General features: G+C 35.5%; 1 protein-coding gene across 1 annotated transcript in view; it reads right to left on the minus strand.

Annotated features, from left to right (window-relative positions):
* Positions 1-10661, minus strand: part of LOC117412575 (metabotropic glutamate receptor 7-like) — a 241915-nt gene extending 231254 nt beyond the window's left edge. Inside the window, exon 1 of the mRNA XM_034021059.3 lies at positions 9066-10661. Coding sequence (XP_033876950.1) covers positions 9066-9569 — 504 coding nt within the window. The 5' untranslated portion in view covers positions 9570-10661. The remainder of the gene's footprint in view (positions 1-9065) is intronic.
* Between the last annotated feature and the right edge of the window lie 7054 nt (positions 10662-17715).

Here is a 17715-nt window from a genome sequence, read left to right on the forward strand (position 1 = left end):
CATAGATGAAAATTAGACCCAGATAATATAATGTATTATGTTAGAGGTATTTAATCAAATTAGAGGTACAAGCAAAAAAAGTGGCAATGTGTAGCAGTTCTGAAAAAGACCAGGGTTCCCAGATATCTTTTCAAAACCCAGACACAATCTAGTGACTTGTATGCAGTTTATTGTGATATTGTGAACAATGGTAAACACGTGTCCAGGGTGGTTCTATGATCATGGTAAAATCTGAACTGTCAACTGAAACTAGACCCCAAGTGAAGATACTGCTTCGACAGAGGAACAACAAAGTCATGTTATGTGTCAATATATGTGTCATGTATTCGTAAAAGGTACATTTCCCAGCATTACATTTTCAGTGTGTTTGATTCACCAGTCAGTTTGTGATTGATAAATTTGAGGTTCTACTGTGTGCACAGGGGGAGATACAAATAAATTGAAAATGAGTAAATGGGTTGTAATGCAGACAGGCACTCTGGTGAGAAAAGAGAAAGTTCTTGAATACCATTTTAATTTAATCAAGGTGTTAAACATGAAAAAATTCACACAGAATGACTCCGGACTTAAAACAGGAAACTAGTTTTACACAACCCTGGAGAACAGTTAACCCTAGGCTTCACTCTGCCTTATTAGGCTTTAAGTAACAAATCCTCTCAAGACTGCTTGTCTACCTCCTTTTTGCTGGCTTCAAACAGACTGATCTAACCACCTCCTCTCATGTATGGAGCTGTCAGGCTTTAAACAATTTACAGATGCACACCTTTAAGTTGTCAATTAAAGCTCACCAATCAACACCACATGCCACTGACATTTAAACGCTGGAGATGTCCTCTCCAAGGTACTGCATCTGTGAACTGACTGGAAATAAACTGCAGCTGCAATTACAATAAATACAGTATTTGCAATGTATATCTAGAACCACTATTTACACAGCTGTGCCCAGACAAGTGCACTATCTATTCACTCTCTCATAGTGGAGTACAAATAACATTGAGCCAGCTATGAATAGTCTGTATCGCCCATGTCACATATGCAAAGTATCTGTTGCATGACGGATAGCAATGGAATTAAAACATTAGATTAGACAGAAATAAGTTTTTTCGAAGCCCATACCTCCACAATATTAATAGGTTTACAGCATAATAATTAATATTTAATTCATAAATTGAGCCATTTAAACAATTTAGGAAAAGCTTATAACAAAGACTAACCAAAGGCAGTGGTTCCTAATTCTGGCCTTCAAAATCAATTCCAATCCATGTCTTTATTCCAACCAGGTCCTAAATTAGTTAATGAACCTGCTGAGGTTTATTTGGAAAAAAAGACCAAGACCTTGGGAACGACTGGCAAGACTGTGGAACCACTGGTCTAGAGGGCAAACCACAACATCAAGCAGAAATCATCAGGAGTGAAACTTGACTGCTGCTGTCAAACACAGTGGGGGTTCATTATAGTCTGATGCAAGCTTACAGTAGAATGTCAAAGGAGCAGTACCAAAATATCCTGCTCTAACACAGAAGATGTCTAATGGACGGGGAACTGACAGTGGTGACCTGAACTCCAAATAGTCCAGAGGGCCAACAGAACACTGCAGTAAAGACAGGAATGCATCATTATCAATATATCAACATTTCACTTCCATTTAAGATTGCACTTCTTAAGAGATAGCATCCATCTGGGTTTGAGAATAATACATATTTGTATTATTTGAGATTGCAATGTGGAGTTTACAGTAATACATCTTAGCCTTATTTCCATGTGTTTTATGTAAACTGACCCCAGATCAGTCCTCAGGGGAACAATTACTCTGGAGTCCCCAAGCCAGTCCTTCTCAAAGGTAAAATATACTAATGACTTTATTTAACAAACATTTTCATTGCAGTTGTTTACTATTTTACCATGTGGTGAAGTTGGTTATATTGAGTATAATAACAATAATTAATGTTAAACCAGGAACCTACTACATTACGCAAATCCTCTCTATACTAGTTGGGATCAACATCCCTTAAACTAACCTACTACTATTGCTTCCAAAGTCCTGGCCTCCCAGCGACTCTGGGGCTGAAAAAAAAAAAAAAAATCATTTTTTCACCAAACTTTTATAGCCATGGGAACGGATTCATCTTGCTGATGGTGGTAACTAACCTTTTAAATTGTACCTGCTTTGAACTCGCTTCTGAAAAAGCTGTTTTTGTTACCACTAAAAACTTAAAGACTACGCAGGAGACATCTCGCTGCGGAAGGACAACACAACAAGGACAACAAACACTTCTCTTGAATTCCTTGAATGAACTTTCTTCCTATCGTTGCAGATTGTTATTCTTTCTTCTTCACAAGAATACTTTATTTCTTCAGAAGAGGCTCTTGCATGTCCCTCCAAGTCATAACGTAAGGTAACTATACAATGTGTTGAATTCAAGGTGGTCCCCCCAAGTCATAAAGGAAGGTAACTATACAATATTGAATTCAAGGTGCATAAGCTACAATAAGAATATTGTTTAAATGCTTCTGATGGTATTGTCTAAACATCTGTGATACTTGGTAGAGGTTCTGCTATTTTGCTTGTATCTTGATTGGTAGTTTTTGTAACTTCTGAATAAATCATTTTTAATTTTTAAGCAGACTGTTCTTTTTCTTTGACTGTTCAATGCACTATCACGCATTTAGAGGAACCTAAGGCATAAAATAAATCATTCAATTGAGCCATATCTCATTAAAATAAACTGTTTTTAAATGAAAATGAATTAATAAAAGCAATATTTAGATAATCCATGAGTTAAAGCAATGTACATAGGTCCTATGAAATTATATATTATTATTATTATTATTATTATTTATTTCTTAGCAGACGCCCTTCCAGGGCAACTCACAATATCACTTTTTTTTTTTTTTTTTTACATACAATTACCCATTTATACAGTTGGGTTTTTACTGGAGCAATCTAGGTAAAGTACCTTGCTCAAGGGTACAGCAGCAGTGTTCCCACCAGGGATTGAACCCATGACCCTCTGGTCAAGAGTCCAGAGCCCTAACCACTACTCTCCATTAAGACCCTTTTATATTCTGTATTCAGTGGACATTATTAGCAGTTTGACCCTTTCTGTAGGATGTAAAATCTGTGAATGTCGGTTCCTGAAAACAACTGTAAGATACAGGATGGATTTTAAAATAGATTTGCAAGGATAACTGACATCTAGGATTCATGAAAACGAATGTTCTTTCTGTGACCTAAATAGACAACCATATTAAGCAATGTAATGTAACACTCACACGGCCTTGAGTGTTTATTTCTGGGGCTGATTTAGAAAACTATGGGAAGAAAAAAAAAACACAATGAAAAATATATTTAATTGTGGTTTGTCAAACTTGTACTTTACTTGAACAAAAGTTATTGTATTTCTTGCTCTTATTGTATTACTTGTATTGTAACGCTTGAAATGTTTTTGCTTACGATTGTAAGTCGCCCTGGATAAGGGCGTCTGCTAAGAAATAAATAATAATAATAATAATAATATTTAACCTTAATGAATAATAACACAAACGGTTGCTCTGTATTATCCCTGAAGGAGATGACATCTGGTGACACATGTCACACTTTACATTTCTCCATGTATCTGGAAAACCCCTTATCCAATTTTGAGGAAACTTGCTAACATTATTTATAAGTTATATGTGTGGGGATATATTTAAGTGTCCCTCTGTCTGTCCATCTATATGTCACACTAACATTTTCCATGTATGTTTAGAACACAGTAACCTATGCTTATTGCAATCAGTGCTTCATCATGATACTAACACCTCATTTTATGCATTGCCCTTTCTAATTCTTCACTCTTTTACTGTTGATATGGGTCATACTGATAGCTGTAATGTTTGTATACATGAACCTAGCTGCCTTTTCCCAGGTAATAAAAAGGCAATCGGTCCCTTAGTCTTATTTATAGCATTGTATTTTCAGTTATTAAGCTGCCAGTCTGCTTTTGGAAGGGGGTGTGTTTGAATCCCACTCCGTCTTGACTTTAGATGGGGAGTCTGCTAAGCTTGTATCATTTATCACTGCAGTAAAACCCTTGATTTAGATTTTGAGATCTAATTAACAGGCATTCCCTAATCTTCCCGCAATGCATAAATTAACACCTATCCCTATGAGACAGAAATATTGGAACGTGTGAATATCTATAAATACCGCTGTTTTCACGTGACATAAAGGGTTCTATTTTGAAACAATTGCAAAGGCACAGCTGATCTGCTTGTTATCAGCTCGGTGAATGGAACAGTATTAGAGCTTGAATTTTTTATGTGTATTTTTTACCCCAAATACTGTAAGAAATCACTCACCATTAAGAGACCCATGTTTGTTTTGAGCCGGCTTGGGTTCATCACTGAAACATCATGAACAAGCAACATGTTTAGTGTAGTTTAGAGTAGCCACTGGTTAAAAAAAAAAGCTGAATGCACTTAAGGTCATTGTCCTATGTTATGACTCATTTTATCGGACTTAAGGGCTCATTTTCAAATCAGAGACTAACTGGACTAGATCACTACTTTAATATTTATTTTTACATCCACCTACCCGCTGCTCTTATTGGTGCTTGTATTCCTGCGTCTGTTTCATCAAGTTTTGATTGGTCGACAGATCTGTCCATAAGAAATATGTACACGAGTCACAGCCTGTAACCCTGCTTTGACTGTGTTTTTTCAGTTTCGAAGTATAGTATAGAGCTCTTTGGTTTCATTTAAAAAATGGCAAAAAAATAATAAAGTTGGATAAGGAATAACGTTCTTTTCAGCCGGAACTGACTGATATGTATGCCTTTGTGGAGAAGTCAGGATTTCCAGTGAATGACTGGCTTAAAAAAAAAAAATTGAATTTACAACAACATCTCATGACAAAACATGCCGCATTTTCAGTGAAATACCCAGAAGGTGAGGCGTGGAAAAAGGCCTGCAAGGAGCTGCAAAGAAAAAATGATTGTGGGGCAAAGTAAACTACTGGCATGGTCGAATGAAGGTGGACATTTTAATTCAGTAAGATTCGCAGGCTCTTTAGAGATAATTCATAAAGGTAAGCCTTTCACTGATGGTTAATATGTGAAAAGCTGTATGCTTGATATAACCAAAGAGCTATTTGAAGAATTCTCCAACAAAGACAAAATCTTGCAGCAAATACGCCTTTATCTTTAATATGTCTTTATCTGCAAAAACAGTTTACGATCGAGCTGTGAAAATGGCAGATCACGTTGACAAGCAGCAAACAGAAAATATAAGGTCTGTAACATATTTTTCATTTGCTTTGGATGAGTCAACAGATGTCTGTGATGTTGCACAGCTACGTATTCTCGGATGATATATATATATATGGCAACTTAGTACGAGAAGAAATGCTTGCAATTCTGCCAATGAAAAATCAAAGAAGAGGTGAAGACATAGTTCAAGCTGTGCTGGATTTTGTCAGCGAGAAGCAGATCCAGTTAGGGAAGCTTGTTTCAGTGTGTACTGACGATGCACCCAGCATGATGGGGAAACACAAGGGATGTGTTTCTCTTTTGTTCCATTTCCATCAATTCCAGTCCTTGCTGGAAGAAGTGGATTGCGAGTGTCCAGAACTTTTGATGCACAACAATTTACGTTGGCTGTCCCGTGGCAAAGTTAGTTAAAACTTTGCCACGGGACAGCCAACTTTTACCAATGGGAAAGCCAAAGATCTGCCCTGGTTTTGCAGCTGTCTAATCATTAGTGAGCATTTTTTTTTTTAAATCGTGAGGCTCTTAAACACTTGACTGATTCTGTTGTTTACCGTGACTATATATATATTATATATATATATATATATATATATATATATATATATATATATATATAATGAAAATTTCATCATTAAATTGGCATTGAAGCACACATTGCGTTGATTAAACTAATTAGTGTTAATTTAATAATGTATCCAGCTAGTTATGGCAAGTGTCAGTATTAACAATGACCAAGGAATGAAATATAGGGCCTACCGACTGCAGCAAGAAGATTAAGAAAATACGAAGACATTGGGGAACAGCGCAGTCCGTCTTCCCGTCCTTGATAAATGATAAATCAGAAAACATGCCGATATTATAAACTCCCTTTCAGACACTGTCTGATTGCGAGGACCCTCTGAATGTGCCTGTACTGGTTCGACATACTGAAATAAAATAACTGGATATTCAAACTTAAAAAAGGCTGTATATCATGGTAAAAATACATTCTCATATCAGATATTTATCAGTCGATATGCTGGTATATTCCAGAGTATTTTTTTTATCTCTGAAATGACCTCTTAAAAACACTTCACCTACTCTGAGAAGTCTGTCATTCAACCAATAGTACAGTTCTCATGCCTATTATTGATTTTGGTTTAATTTGTAATTCTTGTTTAAATATAAATCAAATGAAGCACCTACAACATTGTGATGTGACAGTGCTATAGAGTTTAATATTATATTCCCCTGTTCTGATGCGCACACAGCCATGCACACTGCATCTACCACTCCTCTTATTAAATTATAATACATGGATGAAGGCTATATTTGCTTTCTGAGCCATTAAAAAAAAGGCATAATACCACAGTAGTGACGTCAAAGTGATAATTCCTCTACAGGAAAATATACTTGAACTTTGACCCATTCGACTCCTCGAGATCATCACTCTCAATTCAAACACAAAATGCCTCGTTTTCAATCACTCGACAACACCCACAGTACAGAAATGTTCATTAATGACCAACAAAATGAGAATATATTAAAAAAAAAAAAACAATGTATCTCAGAGAAACTGGAGAGGAACGGGAAATTAAAACAAGGTAAAGGCAATCATCCAAATAAAGCTGAAGCACTAACGGATAACGACATAGAATGTCTGCACAGCACTGAAACACTAAGTTTTAAAAAAACAGCTGTACTGCTGAACCTCGTCTTCTTTCATATATTAGCATCACAAGTATATCCATGTATTATAAAAAATAACAGATGGGTCTCTTCAGTGAGTTACAGGAAAACAATTCCATCTCGGATTTCTGTGACAGTTTATAAATTACTCGGCCTTTGGTCTTGAAATTTATGACGTCACAGAAACCCTAGATGGAATTATTTTCCTGTAACTCTGAAGCCCATCTATTATTCTATGTAATGAACTGCTCTTGAGGGTCTGTCTTGGTTTTTTTCACAACGCAACTCGCTCTAGCTTTTGGTGTGTCCTGGAGCTATCGTTCCACGGGGATTAAGCTGAAATGACCTAAATGAGTTTAAAAGATACAGGCACGTTTTCGCACGCTTTAAATTATATGCTAGTGGCTTGCTCTGAAATAAAAAAAAAAGTTTGGTAGGTCATTACTTAATCGACTATTCACTCTAATATCTATCAATCAATCAAAACAGGTGAGTCAATGAGAACACATTCTCATTTACAATGAAGAGCTGGCAAGAGGCTCGCAACACCACAGCAAACAACATCAAACTCAATAAATAAGAAGTCAAAAAAACACATAGTCAATCATGAAACACAGCAACCTAGCACTTACAGTATAGTATAATAAGGAATAATATATTATTATTATTATTATTATTATTATTATTATTATTATTATTATTATTATTATTATTAACAATAGTATTTTTGACAAGTTAGTAATAAAAATGCCAGCAGTGGAAATTCTAACACAGACTAAGTAAGCATTTTGAAACATGATTTATAAGGTTTAAGGTCTGATAACGGATTTCAGCACCACCTTCAGTATCACAGCAGATCACATTTAAACTTGTATGATTATGAATGCTATAAAAAAAACTACAGCTTCTGCAGTCAATGCAGGTATTTCTGTTTCAGCCAAAATACAAAAGATCAGTACTTCAGCGAATCAAAGTGAATTATTTTTCAACTACATGACGAAATACCAGTACTCTCTCTCTCTCTCTCTCTCTCTCTCTCTCTCTCTCTCTCTCTCTCTCTCTCTCTCTCTCTCTCTCTCTCTCTCTCCGTTTATTGGAGAGATCAGCAGGCCGTTGCTGTACATGACCTGATACAGTACCCTTTGTAACTTTTTCTTACCATACACGTTTCAAGCAGGTAGGCTACACCTTCAAGTACACGGGCTGGTATTTGTATTTGGGGTATGTGTTTATTTATGTATTATTTTGGTATGTATAAAGTAACAACAACAAAATTATATGATAAGCGATTTAGCTAAACCCTCCTTGCTGCACAGTACATAATAAGAAAGACTAAACTTAAAAGACACTGAACATGTTGAATGTATATCTTGGTAGTCAAAAATGCGTTGCCAATTGTATGGTTCTACAGCAACCAAACTAAATTCGATGCAATAGAAAAATACATTAGAAAAATGTATAAAACTAAAAACAGATGTAGACTACATTGTATATAATGCGATTTCTGCAAGACCATGTTACAGCATTCGGTCGCAGACAGTGCGGCCACTTAACGACTGCGTCACGTTTGTTAATAATGCAACTTCAACAGCAATGTCAGCTATTGTTGGCTAATACATTAAAACGCCCTGTTCTGTGCGTTAGCGTGCTTTGTGCTGCTGGAAGAATTCTTTATTTGGTTTCCAGCTTATCGGCAATATTTCACTGTAATGAAGCCCATTTAAATCATTGCCTTATTTTTCTCAGATTGCTTCTTGTAAAAGGAGCGATAAATTCAGCACCTGTCAACCGGGGCTAATACGACTGAAAAATGAATAAATCTTTGCACATATACACCAACTGGGCAAGAAGCCTGCCAACGAAAACACATTTTAAAATAAAACGCGAAATGTAATCTCCTGTATATTTTTTAAAAGAGATTTTAAAACAGTTGCAGTTAACATTTTAGTCAAAGAGATATTATTTTTTTTGTATTCTAGTAGTATTTGCACGTATTGTAAACTACACTGTATTTTAAATATTGATTTTGCATTATAACCTTGTATTGCCTCGTAACACCTGTAAGTCGCCTTGGACAAAACAAAACAAACAAAAACTAACTAACAGTTAAAGTAACATTCCAAAGGCGTTGAATTACTTGGCGCCTACCTGGAAGAGTCTCAGAATGTTGGCTACCATGATGGACACGGAACTGGCAGAAGCACCAATCACCCCAACTACTTTTTCTGGCTTCACAAACACTGGGGGTTCTCCATTGGTACACCTAACATCCGAAGTGTCCTTTTGTATCAGAGCCTGTACAAAGGTAAGCGATTGTTCCAGTGCGTAAGTGTCCCTGGAACACGTATCTAAGATCCGGGCACCTAAGGTGATGTTGGGCAAAAGGTCTGGGTCACTGTTAATTTGGTCTAAAGCGTACATCATAGCTTCCAGCCTGTGGATCCCATTTTCTTTTTTGATATCCCCACAAGGTTCTCCGGAGAGACCCCTGGCGTGGACAGGGAAAAGGCCACCCAACGTTAAGTCTCCTTCAACCCGTATAGAGTGGGGCGCATAGACCTCCTGCGCCAGTCCAAACTCGAGGAATAAATGTGCCACCCAGATAGCTCTCCATAAGCCGAGGTAGTTCAATTCTGCAGCCGAGTTTGCCATTGTTATTATCCAACGTGTCCTTGACAAGCTAAAAAATGCACCTGTTTAAAACACGTGAAGCTTTTAAACACGTGAAGTCATTAAAACCGAAGCCATGCTTTCATATCCAAATTGCAAAGAATCGTCACACAAATAGCTCTACAGAACTGCCTGCGACTAGAGTCGCTTGTTGCTCTAGCCAAGACCTTCGATCACCAAGATCAAAACGTAGATGCATTTGCTGTTAAAATATAAAATAAAAATACCCAAATGGAAACTGTGAAATCTGTAATCAGTCCCACACACGAATACAACGCTTTACAGTGCTCAGTGCAGCATTGTTACCACTATACAACTAACAATAACAATATCATAGTAGAATAAATATACAATCATATGTAACAACTATATTGAAAAGTTGATATTTGCAGACGGGCAATGCATCACGTTTATTACTGGATAAAAAAAAGAGAAAAAAGAAAAATGTTAATATTAGTCCCTCCGCTGCTGCCTGAAAACGTCCCCGGCTTAGATGAACTTCATATCGGCTCAGTGCTTGATAAGGTGCCGGTTGTTTTACAAACGCTCCTTCTGCGTGAATCGTCTCGGATCTCTGGCCAAAAATGAAATGCTGAAGAGAAACGGAGAGGATGCAAGTGTCTTGAGCTCGAATGGGAAGCAGTGACGCTCCTTCTCACTCCACCCAGAATCAAATATGCATTTGTCCAATGAATGGCTCAACGTTGAGAGCTTACAAGACCCGGACACTTACCAATCTCCACCACATCTCGGTGCTGGATTTTTTTAAAGTGTCTTTTGTGTGTGAGATGCAGCCTCTCATCAAACGAGATTGTTACAGAAGCAATCGCTCTGGGAATGAATTAGATCCAACGCGTCATTAAGTTTCCTACAGTACCTGTGATTTTTTTTTTCAATGGCATATCCACGGTGTTGCTTCATTCAATTCGCCCGATTACAACACACTTGCAGAAGATTATCTCATGTTATTTTGTTGCAGTTTTGTGTTTTATAACATGCAGCAAAATTATGATTGCATGTTCTAATAGTCTTTCTGTTTAAACGCCGTTAAATAATAGACGAGCGTTTATGACTGTGCCATGGGAAAAGCGTATGAATTGTTTATCTTACTGCCTGCGGTTTTGCTTCGGCTCGGCTCTGCTCTCTCTCGATCGCCCCCCTCCCCTTCCCCTCTAGAAGTCTGATTTCATGATTAGAAAGAGAATTTGCCCTAACTACAGTGCGTTTTCACACTGGTAAATACATCGGGTTGTAGAATGGTATTGGTATTCACGTATTGCAAAGGATATATATATATATATATATATATATATATATATATATATATATATATATATATATATATATATATATATATATATATGATTGCAAATTTATTTGCAAATATATGAAATCGCAAATAGAGAAAATAGATATTCAGTCGTAAGAAACTAGTCATGCAAAACTAGCAACCTTGTTTATGGTATATTTTGCCAAATCAACAAAATAAAATATTTATGGGAGACAAATACAACATTGTATAAATCAACACATAATTACATATCAAACATAAGAAATACAAAGTACATTAACTATAGTTCACGGCTTTATAAAAAAAAATGGACAGAACATGAATGACCTACAATTTGTAGTTTTAGAAGAAATACAATTTGATGTACAATATAGAAGAATAAAGGAAAATCAATAGAATCAATACCATGATAGCCAAAGGGCTAAACAGAAAGGAATAGTAGATCGTTTTTTATTTTTTATTTGCTCAATAAAATATAACAATACAAAACAAGACGATAGGAATCCAAGACCTCCGAATACAATGTCTAAATATTAACTCAAATACGAAGCCAATGCCTCGGTGTTTTTACTTATTGGAAAAATAAATCAAATAAACTAAAGATATCACAATTTTTTGTTTTTAAGTAGCTTGATGGTGTTGTTGTAATTCTCCACTTCTTCTTTTTTTAATAAATTAAGTTTGGTTTATATTTCAACCATTTCATTTTATGAATATAGTATTTCTCCAACTATGGAATAGTACATCGTTACATTATTAACTATGTTGTAAATGACATCACAAACACATCAGTAGATTTAAATAGAAACGTCAGTGTCGTTGCCATGGCATCAAAAGCTTATACTTGCCTCCACTGTTTGTTTTCAAACTCACTTTCCCTTGATAAAGGTATGTTAAACATGCCGAAACGTTGAGTATGTAATGCATTAGCTGAAAAAGGAACCATTACAGCTAAAATTACATGTAACGTGTTATATTCCAACGATGGTTGATGTTTCGTAGCCAATTCTCCTTCACCTCTTAGAATGTATCTAATCTGGATGTCTATATTTATACAAAGTCCTGTTCTTTCTGGGTTTTTCTACATTTCTAGAGAACGTTACATTTTCTTAAATTTTCTATTCTATATTTTTTACGTCAGTGTTAGTGACCTGTTCTTCAGCCCGAGCTGCCTGTCATAGATATATGTACCGTAGGCTAGATCAGTCAATGTGTGTTTCTGTTATTAAACTCCAGCACCACCGAGAGCACCGATGTGGGTTAAAACCCAGACTCCGTGTATCTATGGCAGGCAACTAGAAGAGCAACTCCTGAACAAAGAAGGAGGGGACAGTCAAAAAAAAAAAAATCTGAAATATTAAAATTTTATCAATATAACAAAAAAAAAAAAAAAAAAAAAAAAAAACACCACAGAAACACACACAGACTGAACTTCCAAAATACTTGGTCTACTGCTTGTGGAATGACAAAATCAGGGTAATGCATTCTAATCATGGAATGTTCTATTGCCAATAAATAATTCCAAATTCACTACAAACAAATTCTGTTTTGGTTCCTGGGCTACTGTAACAGAGCTTGAAGATATCATTTATAACCCCCATACTAAGCAATAGCAAGCCAACTTGACTCGCAGAGTAATATAGTGGCAAGCAAATGCATTTCCAGGGAAAGTAAGCATGTGTCCCTACAACTGAAGCTAGCTCTGGGGGATGGAAACACAATGGACTCACTGCTGTCTTCCAGTTTACATAAGGAAAGAATAGAAGAATGAAGTAAATGAAGAAATGAATTATGCAGTAGCACCAAATAATGCAGTCAAAGTTTATTTCCTTAGGTTTTGCTTACTGTTCCCGTACCTTTTTATGATGTTTTCAATCATTCAGAGTATTCTTTTTGCCAGAAGTGTGTGTCAAGGTGCTTTCATCTGAGTTTGGGAGCTGCACTTCAGTTCCAATTGCCTGTCATAGATATATCTAACATGAGCTAAAGTGCCTCCATAGTCTAGTCTGGCAATCTGCCCCTTTGGCTCAAGTTTCCTTTTGTTTTGGTGGCAATAGACTGCTGTACACTAGAGGGCGCTGGTGCTTACTAATATAAGACACTTTATCTAGACTACATATAAAAAGAGTACGACAGTCAACTTGCTAAGTCATTTTGCAGTTTTCCCATGATTATACTATGCATTAACCTTAGTTTGCCATGCTGTTTCGTATGATTTTCTGTACCTCTCTGGGCTTTGCAACACTTTACCATGTTTTCACTTTGCATTACAGTCTGCCTGCTTTTTATTATTTATTTATTTATTTATTTATTTAGTAGCAGACACCCTTATCCAGGGCGACTTAAAATTGTTACAAGATATCACATTATTTTTACATACAATTACATTTTTTTTTCACTCAATGCAAACACCATAAAAAGGTAATGGACAGTAAAAAAAAAAAAAAAGATGTAATTTGAAGCAGTAACAAATATCACAAAGAACAAAGTGTTGTGTCTTACATCCTCTAGAGGCAGAGTGTTGCAGGGGGGACAGGATAATGGTTACACCTTGTGTACCAGAGATACATGGAGAAGAGACATGATTCTGAAATCCTTAGAGGACTGCGGTACTTTAAATTAGTTCAAACTTAACTGTATTGAATAAAACTATGGAGACATATTGTAACACTATGTTTGTTGCCACTGTATTTTAGTGTATTCCTATTATTATACATGATTATGGGGCACTGCACCTTTAAATGTTTGAACTTCTTATCATGTCTAAGATGTACTTTAATTTACATGTAAACCGTGACCCATAGGGGGTGCTGTTTTTCATCTATATGCAGTTGTGTGTGATTTTCATTTGCTTCAATTACAGCCTCCATTCTGATTTCTCAAATCCAATGTAAAATAGTCCTGATCAGTTCCAATATATGAATTACTGTTTCTAAGACTGCTATGATATACCAACAAGAATGTTTTACGTAATGTCACGATGAGCTTGAATATTACTTACACCTTGTGACAGGGTATTGTTTTGGTTACCCTTTTTATTTATTATTAAAAATGGCGCACAAGTGCTTCCATACCTCAGTACTGTTGTCCGGTCTTTCTTCCTCGTCTGATTTCACCACACAGCTATCCTGCCACAGACCTATTTTTTAACTTGCTAATTAAATACAGTACTTCCATAAACCCAACTGTATAAATGGGTAATTGTATGTAAAAAATAATGTGATATCTTGTAATAATTGTAAGTCACTCTGGATAAGGGTAGCTGCTAATAAATAAATAAATAAATAAATAAAATAAAGCTTACCTGTCTTTCACTTCCAGGTCTCACATGTGCACTTTTGAAAGAAGCGCTTGTTATATCAAACATGTATTTTGATCTTAAAATATGACAGAGTGTATTCAATTACTGTAAACAGTGTATTGCTTTAATATCACCACTGAAACAACTCAAACAGGACTCGTCAATGACAACTAGCACCTCTCACAGTGCAGGCCAGTTTCTTTACTGCATTTCTATCAGTAACAGCATATACAGTAACACTTTACTATATTTCTAATTCATTTAAATGGTGGTGATATTAAGATTCACCACTTTCAAGATCAATACTGTATACCCCGATATTTGCAACCATACTTGGCTGAAGAATGCTTTAAGGAACCCATTGATACAGTTCACTAGCACTTCCTAGGTCATTTCCACTATAAAGTTCTCTTGACAAACCAGATCCTTGTAGCAGACACATAACCACAGAGACGCTGCTTCTGTGAAATGAGGCATGCAAAATGAGAGCTTTCTTTTGCATAGTATGGTTCCGATTTTTTTTATATGCCCGTCGGTTCCTGGGTCTACAAATGTGAACACAAGACTCTTGTGTATAATGATTCATGTTTATAATGTTGAAGTGCATTTTAATATACAGGACCTGGCAGTTAACAGCTCACTGGCCAATGGAGGAGGTAGATGTAGGGACCAGAGACTAGCCATAGTGATCCAATGTGCTTATTTCAACAGAAAAAGCTATTTCTGCCTGTTTTTTACTGTAAATGTTGCAGGTACATGTCATACATGAATGAATGAAAGTGCACACATTAGGCTAAAAAAAGAAAAAGTTAAATAGTCTGAGACTGTTTAGCACAGATAACAAAAAACACAGAAAAAGAGTGACGTTTTTTAGTAGAGGTGGGCAACGATATGAAAATTGTATATTGATACCGTGCACGTATTTCGATATCGATAATATCTAAGTCTTCCAAAACACAGAAATATAATAACACAATTGCAATATCAAACATATATAGAGGTTAACAGATATTTACATATGAAAAGCAATAACTTACTTTAACTTAGTGGTGCTTTGCTTAACAATATCCATGGAGAAAAACAAGGTCTTGTTATAATGTTTTACTATTCCATCATCAGCCACCTCTAAACTGCTCACAGATTTAAGGCAAACTGGAAGTAACTGAATCAGCAGCCGTTCTGCATGTACATGCTGACTCACGACACCTAGTGGTTAACATGTAGAAAACAGAAAGTACTGATTAGTGGAGAAACCTCAAAATGCAGCGAGGTAACCAGTGGAGTACCACAGGGATCAGTACTAGGTCCTCTGCTATTCCTTATCTACATTAATGACTTAGATTCTGGTATAGTAAACAAACTTGTTAAATTTGCAGACGACACAAAAATAGGAGGAGTGGCAAACACTGTTGCAGCAGCAAAGGTCATTCAATATATATATATATATATATATATATATATATATATATATATATATATATATATATACAGTATATTTATTATTTATTTCTTAGCAGACGCCCTTATCCAGGGCGACTTACAATTGTTACAAGATATCACATTATACATTATATCACATTATACAGATATCACATTATTTTACATACAATTACCCATTTATACAGTTGGGTTTTTACTGGAGCAATCTAGGTAAAGTACCTTGCTCAAGGGTACAACAGCAGTGTCCCCCACTGGAGATTGAACCCACAACCCTCCGGTCAAGAGTCCAGAGCCCTAACCACTGTTATATTCAATATATACAGTATATATATATACATATATATACATATATATATATATATACATATATATACATATATACACAATATATACAGTATATATATATATATATATATATATATATATATATATATATATATATATATATATATATATATATATATATATAATGTGCCCAGGTAGAATATCTAGCAAATTGGAATAAAATAACACACTGACATTTAAAGATATAAATGTTTAAGACGTAGCACCAATGGCCTTGGTTATTTTGTATCTAATAACAATAAAACCATGATCAAAGGGCATTCACGTGTTACTTGACCTTGTCTAATCAGCCATTATTCCTGGAGATGCTGCATCAATAGCCTTGATGTTCCCACGATTTCTTGAGGAATACTAGTTATTTAAAGAGCAAGTCATTTCCAGTGTAAATGTAAATGCTTTTTATACTGTTAATGGTGTGCAGTCATTCTGAGTGCTTCTGTTGCTCCAGTATAACGTTATTAGAATTGTTGTCTGAATCAGCCTTTACCTGGCTTTGAACTTTGAGTGGGGAATTCTTACTTTTGGAGAAAGATACACTTTACGAGAAACTATAGTTTACAACATTAACTAGGTTTTAGATTGAGTTAGTATTTGGGTTTTAGAGTTAGTTAGACAATTTTGGGTTTAATATTGATTGCTGGAGCAGGAAAGACAGAAGGCAAAAGGAGAAGGCTTTGAAGTGCACCATATGGCAATTTAAAGGAGACCCTTTAGTGTGTAGGAAGTCTCATTTTAGGGCACAAGCAAGCCCTGGCAAGCTGTGTTATGAGATCTAGGTAAATGTGTAAGGGTTCAATGTCTGACATGTTTATTTGTTAACTGTAGACCATGTACAAAAATATGGCATCTGTACCGTATGAATTATAAATATTATCAAGTACAGCAAGTATTTTTAGAGGTAATTCATGGTAAGGTGGTTGCTGCAATCGAGGGCGATTTCCCCTGTGCTCAGAATATGAATACTGTCTCTTTAAGTGGCGCTCACATTGATAAAGGAGTTTCATTAGTTTCAGAGGGAGCTGCCTTGTGTAAAAGCTTCAGGTCAGTGTCAGCCTTGTTTTATTGGATTGGCTAATGCTTGGATTTGAAACAGAGGTCTATGGACTCGTATTAACTTTGAGAGATTTTTTAATGTGTTACACATCGGCATCCATTTATCAGCTTTATATAATTAGATTCCATATTTACAATGGCAATGATATTTTCTAATTAATTAAAACCAAAGTTGCATCATGAATTAGGAAAATAAACTAGTGTTTTCCACTAGCAAGTCATTTGCTAACTGCTAAAGATGGTGATGTTGAATTTGTAGCTTTTTTAAATTGTTCACTGAAATCCTTTTTTTTTTAACATTTTCTGTATAGTATAATCCAAAAATTTATATATATATATATATATATATATATATATATATATATATATATATATATATATATTGTTAAACCATATTATTTACTGTTAGTTAATATTACTAATATAATTACTTCTACCCTTCTACACTCTCCATCACAATCAGATAATCATTTCCTTAGAAAAACATTTGTGCCAATAACAGACAGATAACCTGTTTATACATCCATATTCTGCTGCTATAAAAAATCTGTGCTAAAGAATGTCCCTACCAAATTTCATCAGAACCGTGTTAGCAATTGCCAGGGGTGTTAATACTACTTATAACAGCAACAACAACAACAATAATAATAATACTAAATTGTATAATTATTGGTGTTTTTGCTGCTCAGTCATAGGTG

This window comes from Acipenser ruthenus, chromosome 16 (assembly GCF_902713425.1).
Source record: "Acipenser ruthenus chromosome 16, fAciRut3.2 maternal haplotype, whole genome shotgun sequence".
In the NCBI taxonomy this organism is placed as follows: domain Eukaryota; kingdom Metazoa; phylum Chordata; class Actinopteri; order Acipenseriformes; family Acipenseridae; genus Acipenser; species Acipenser ruthenus.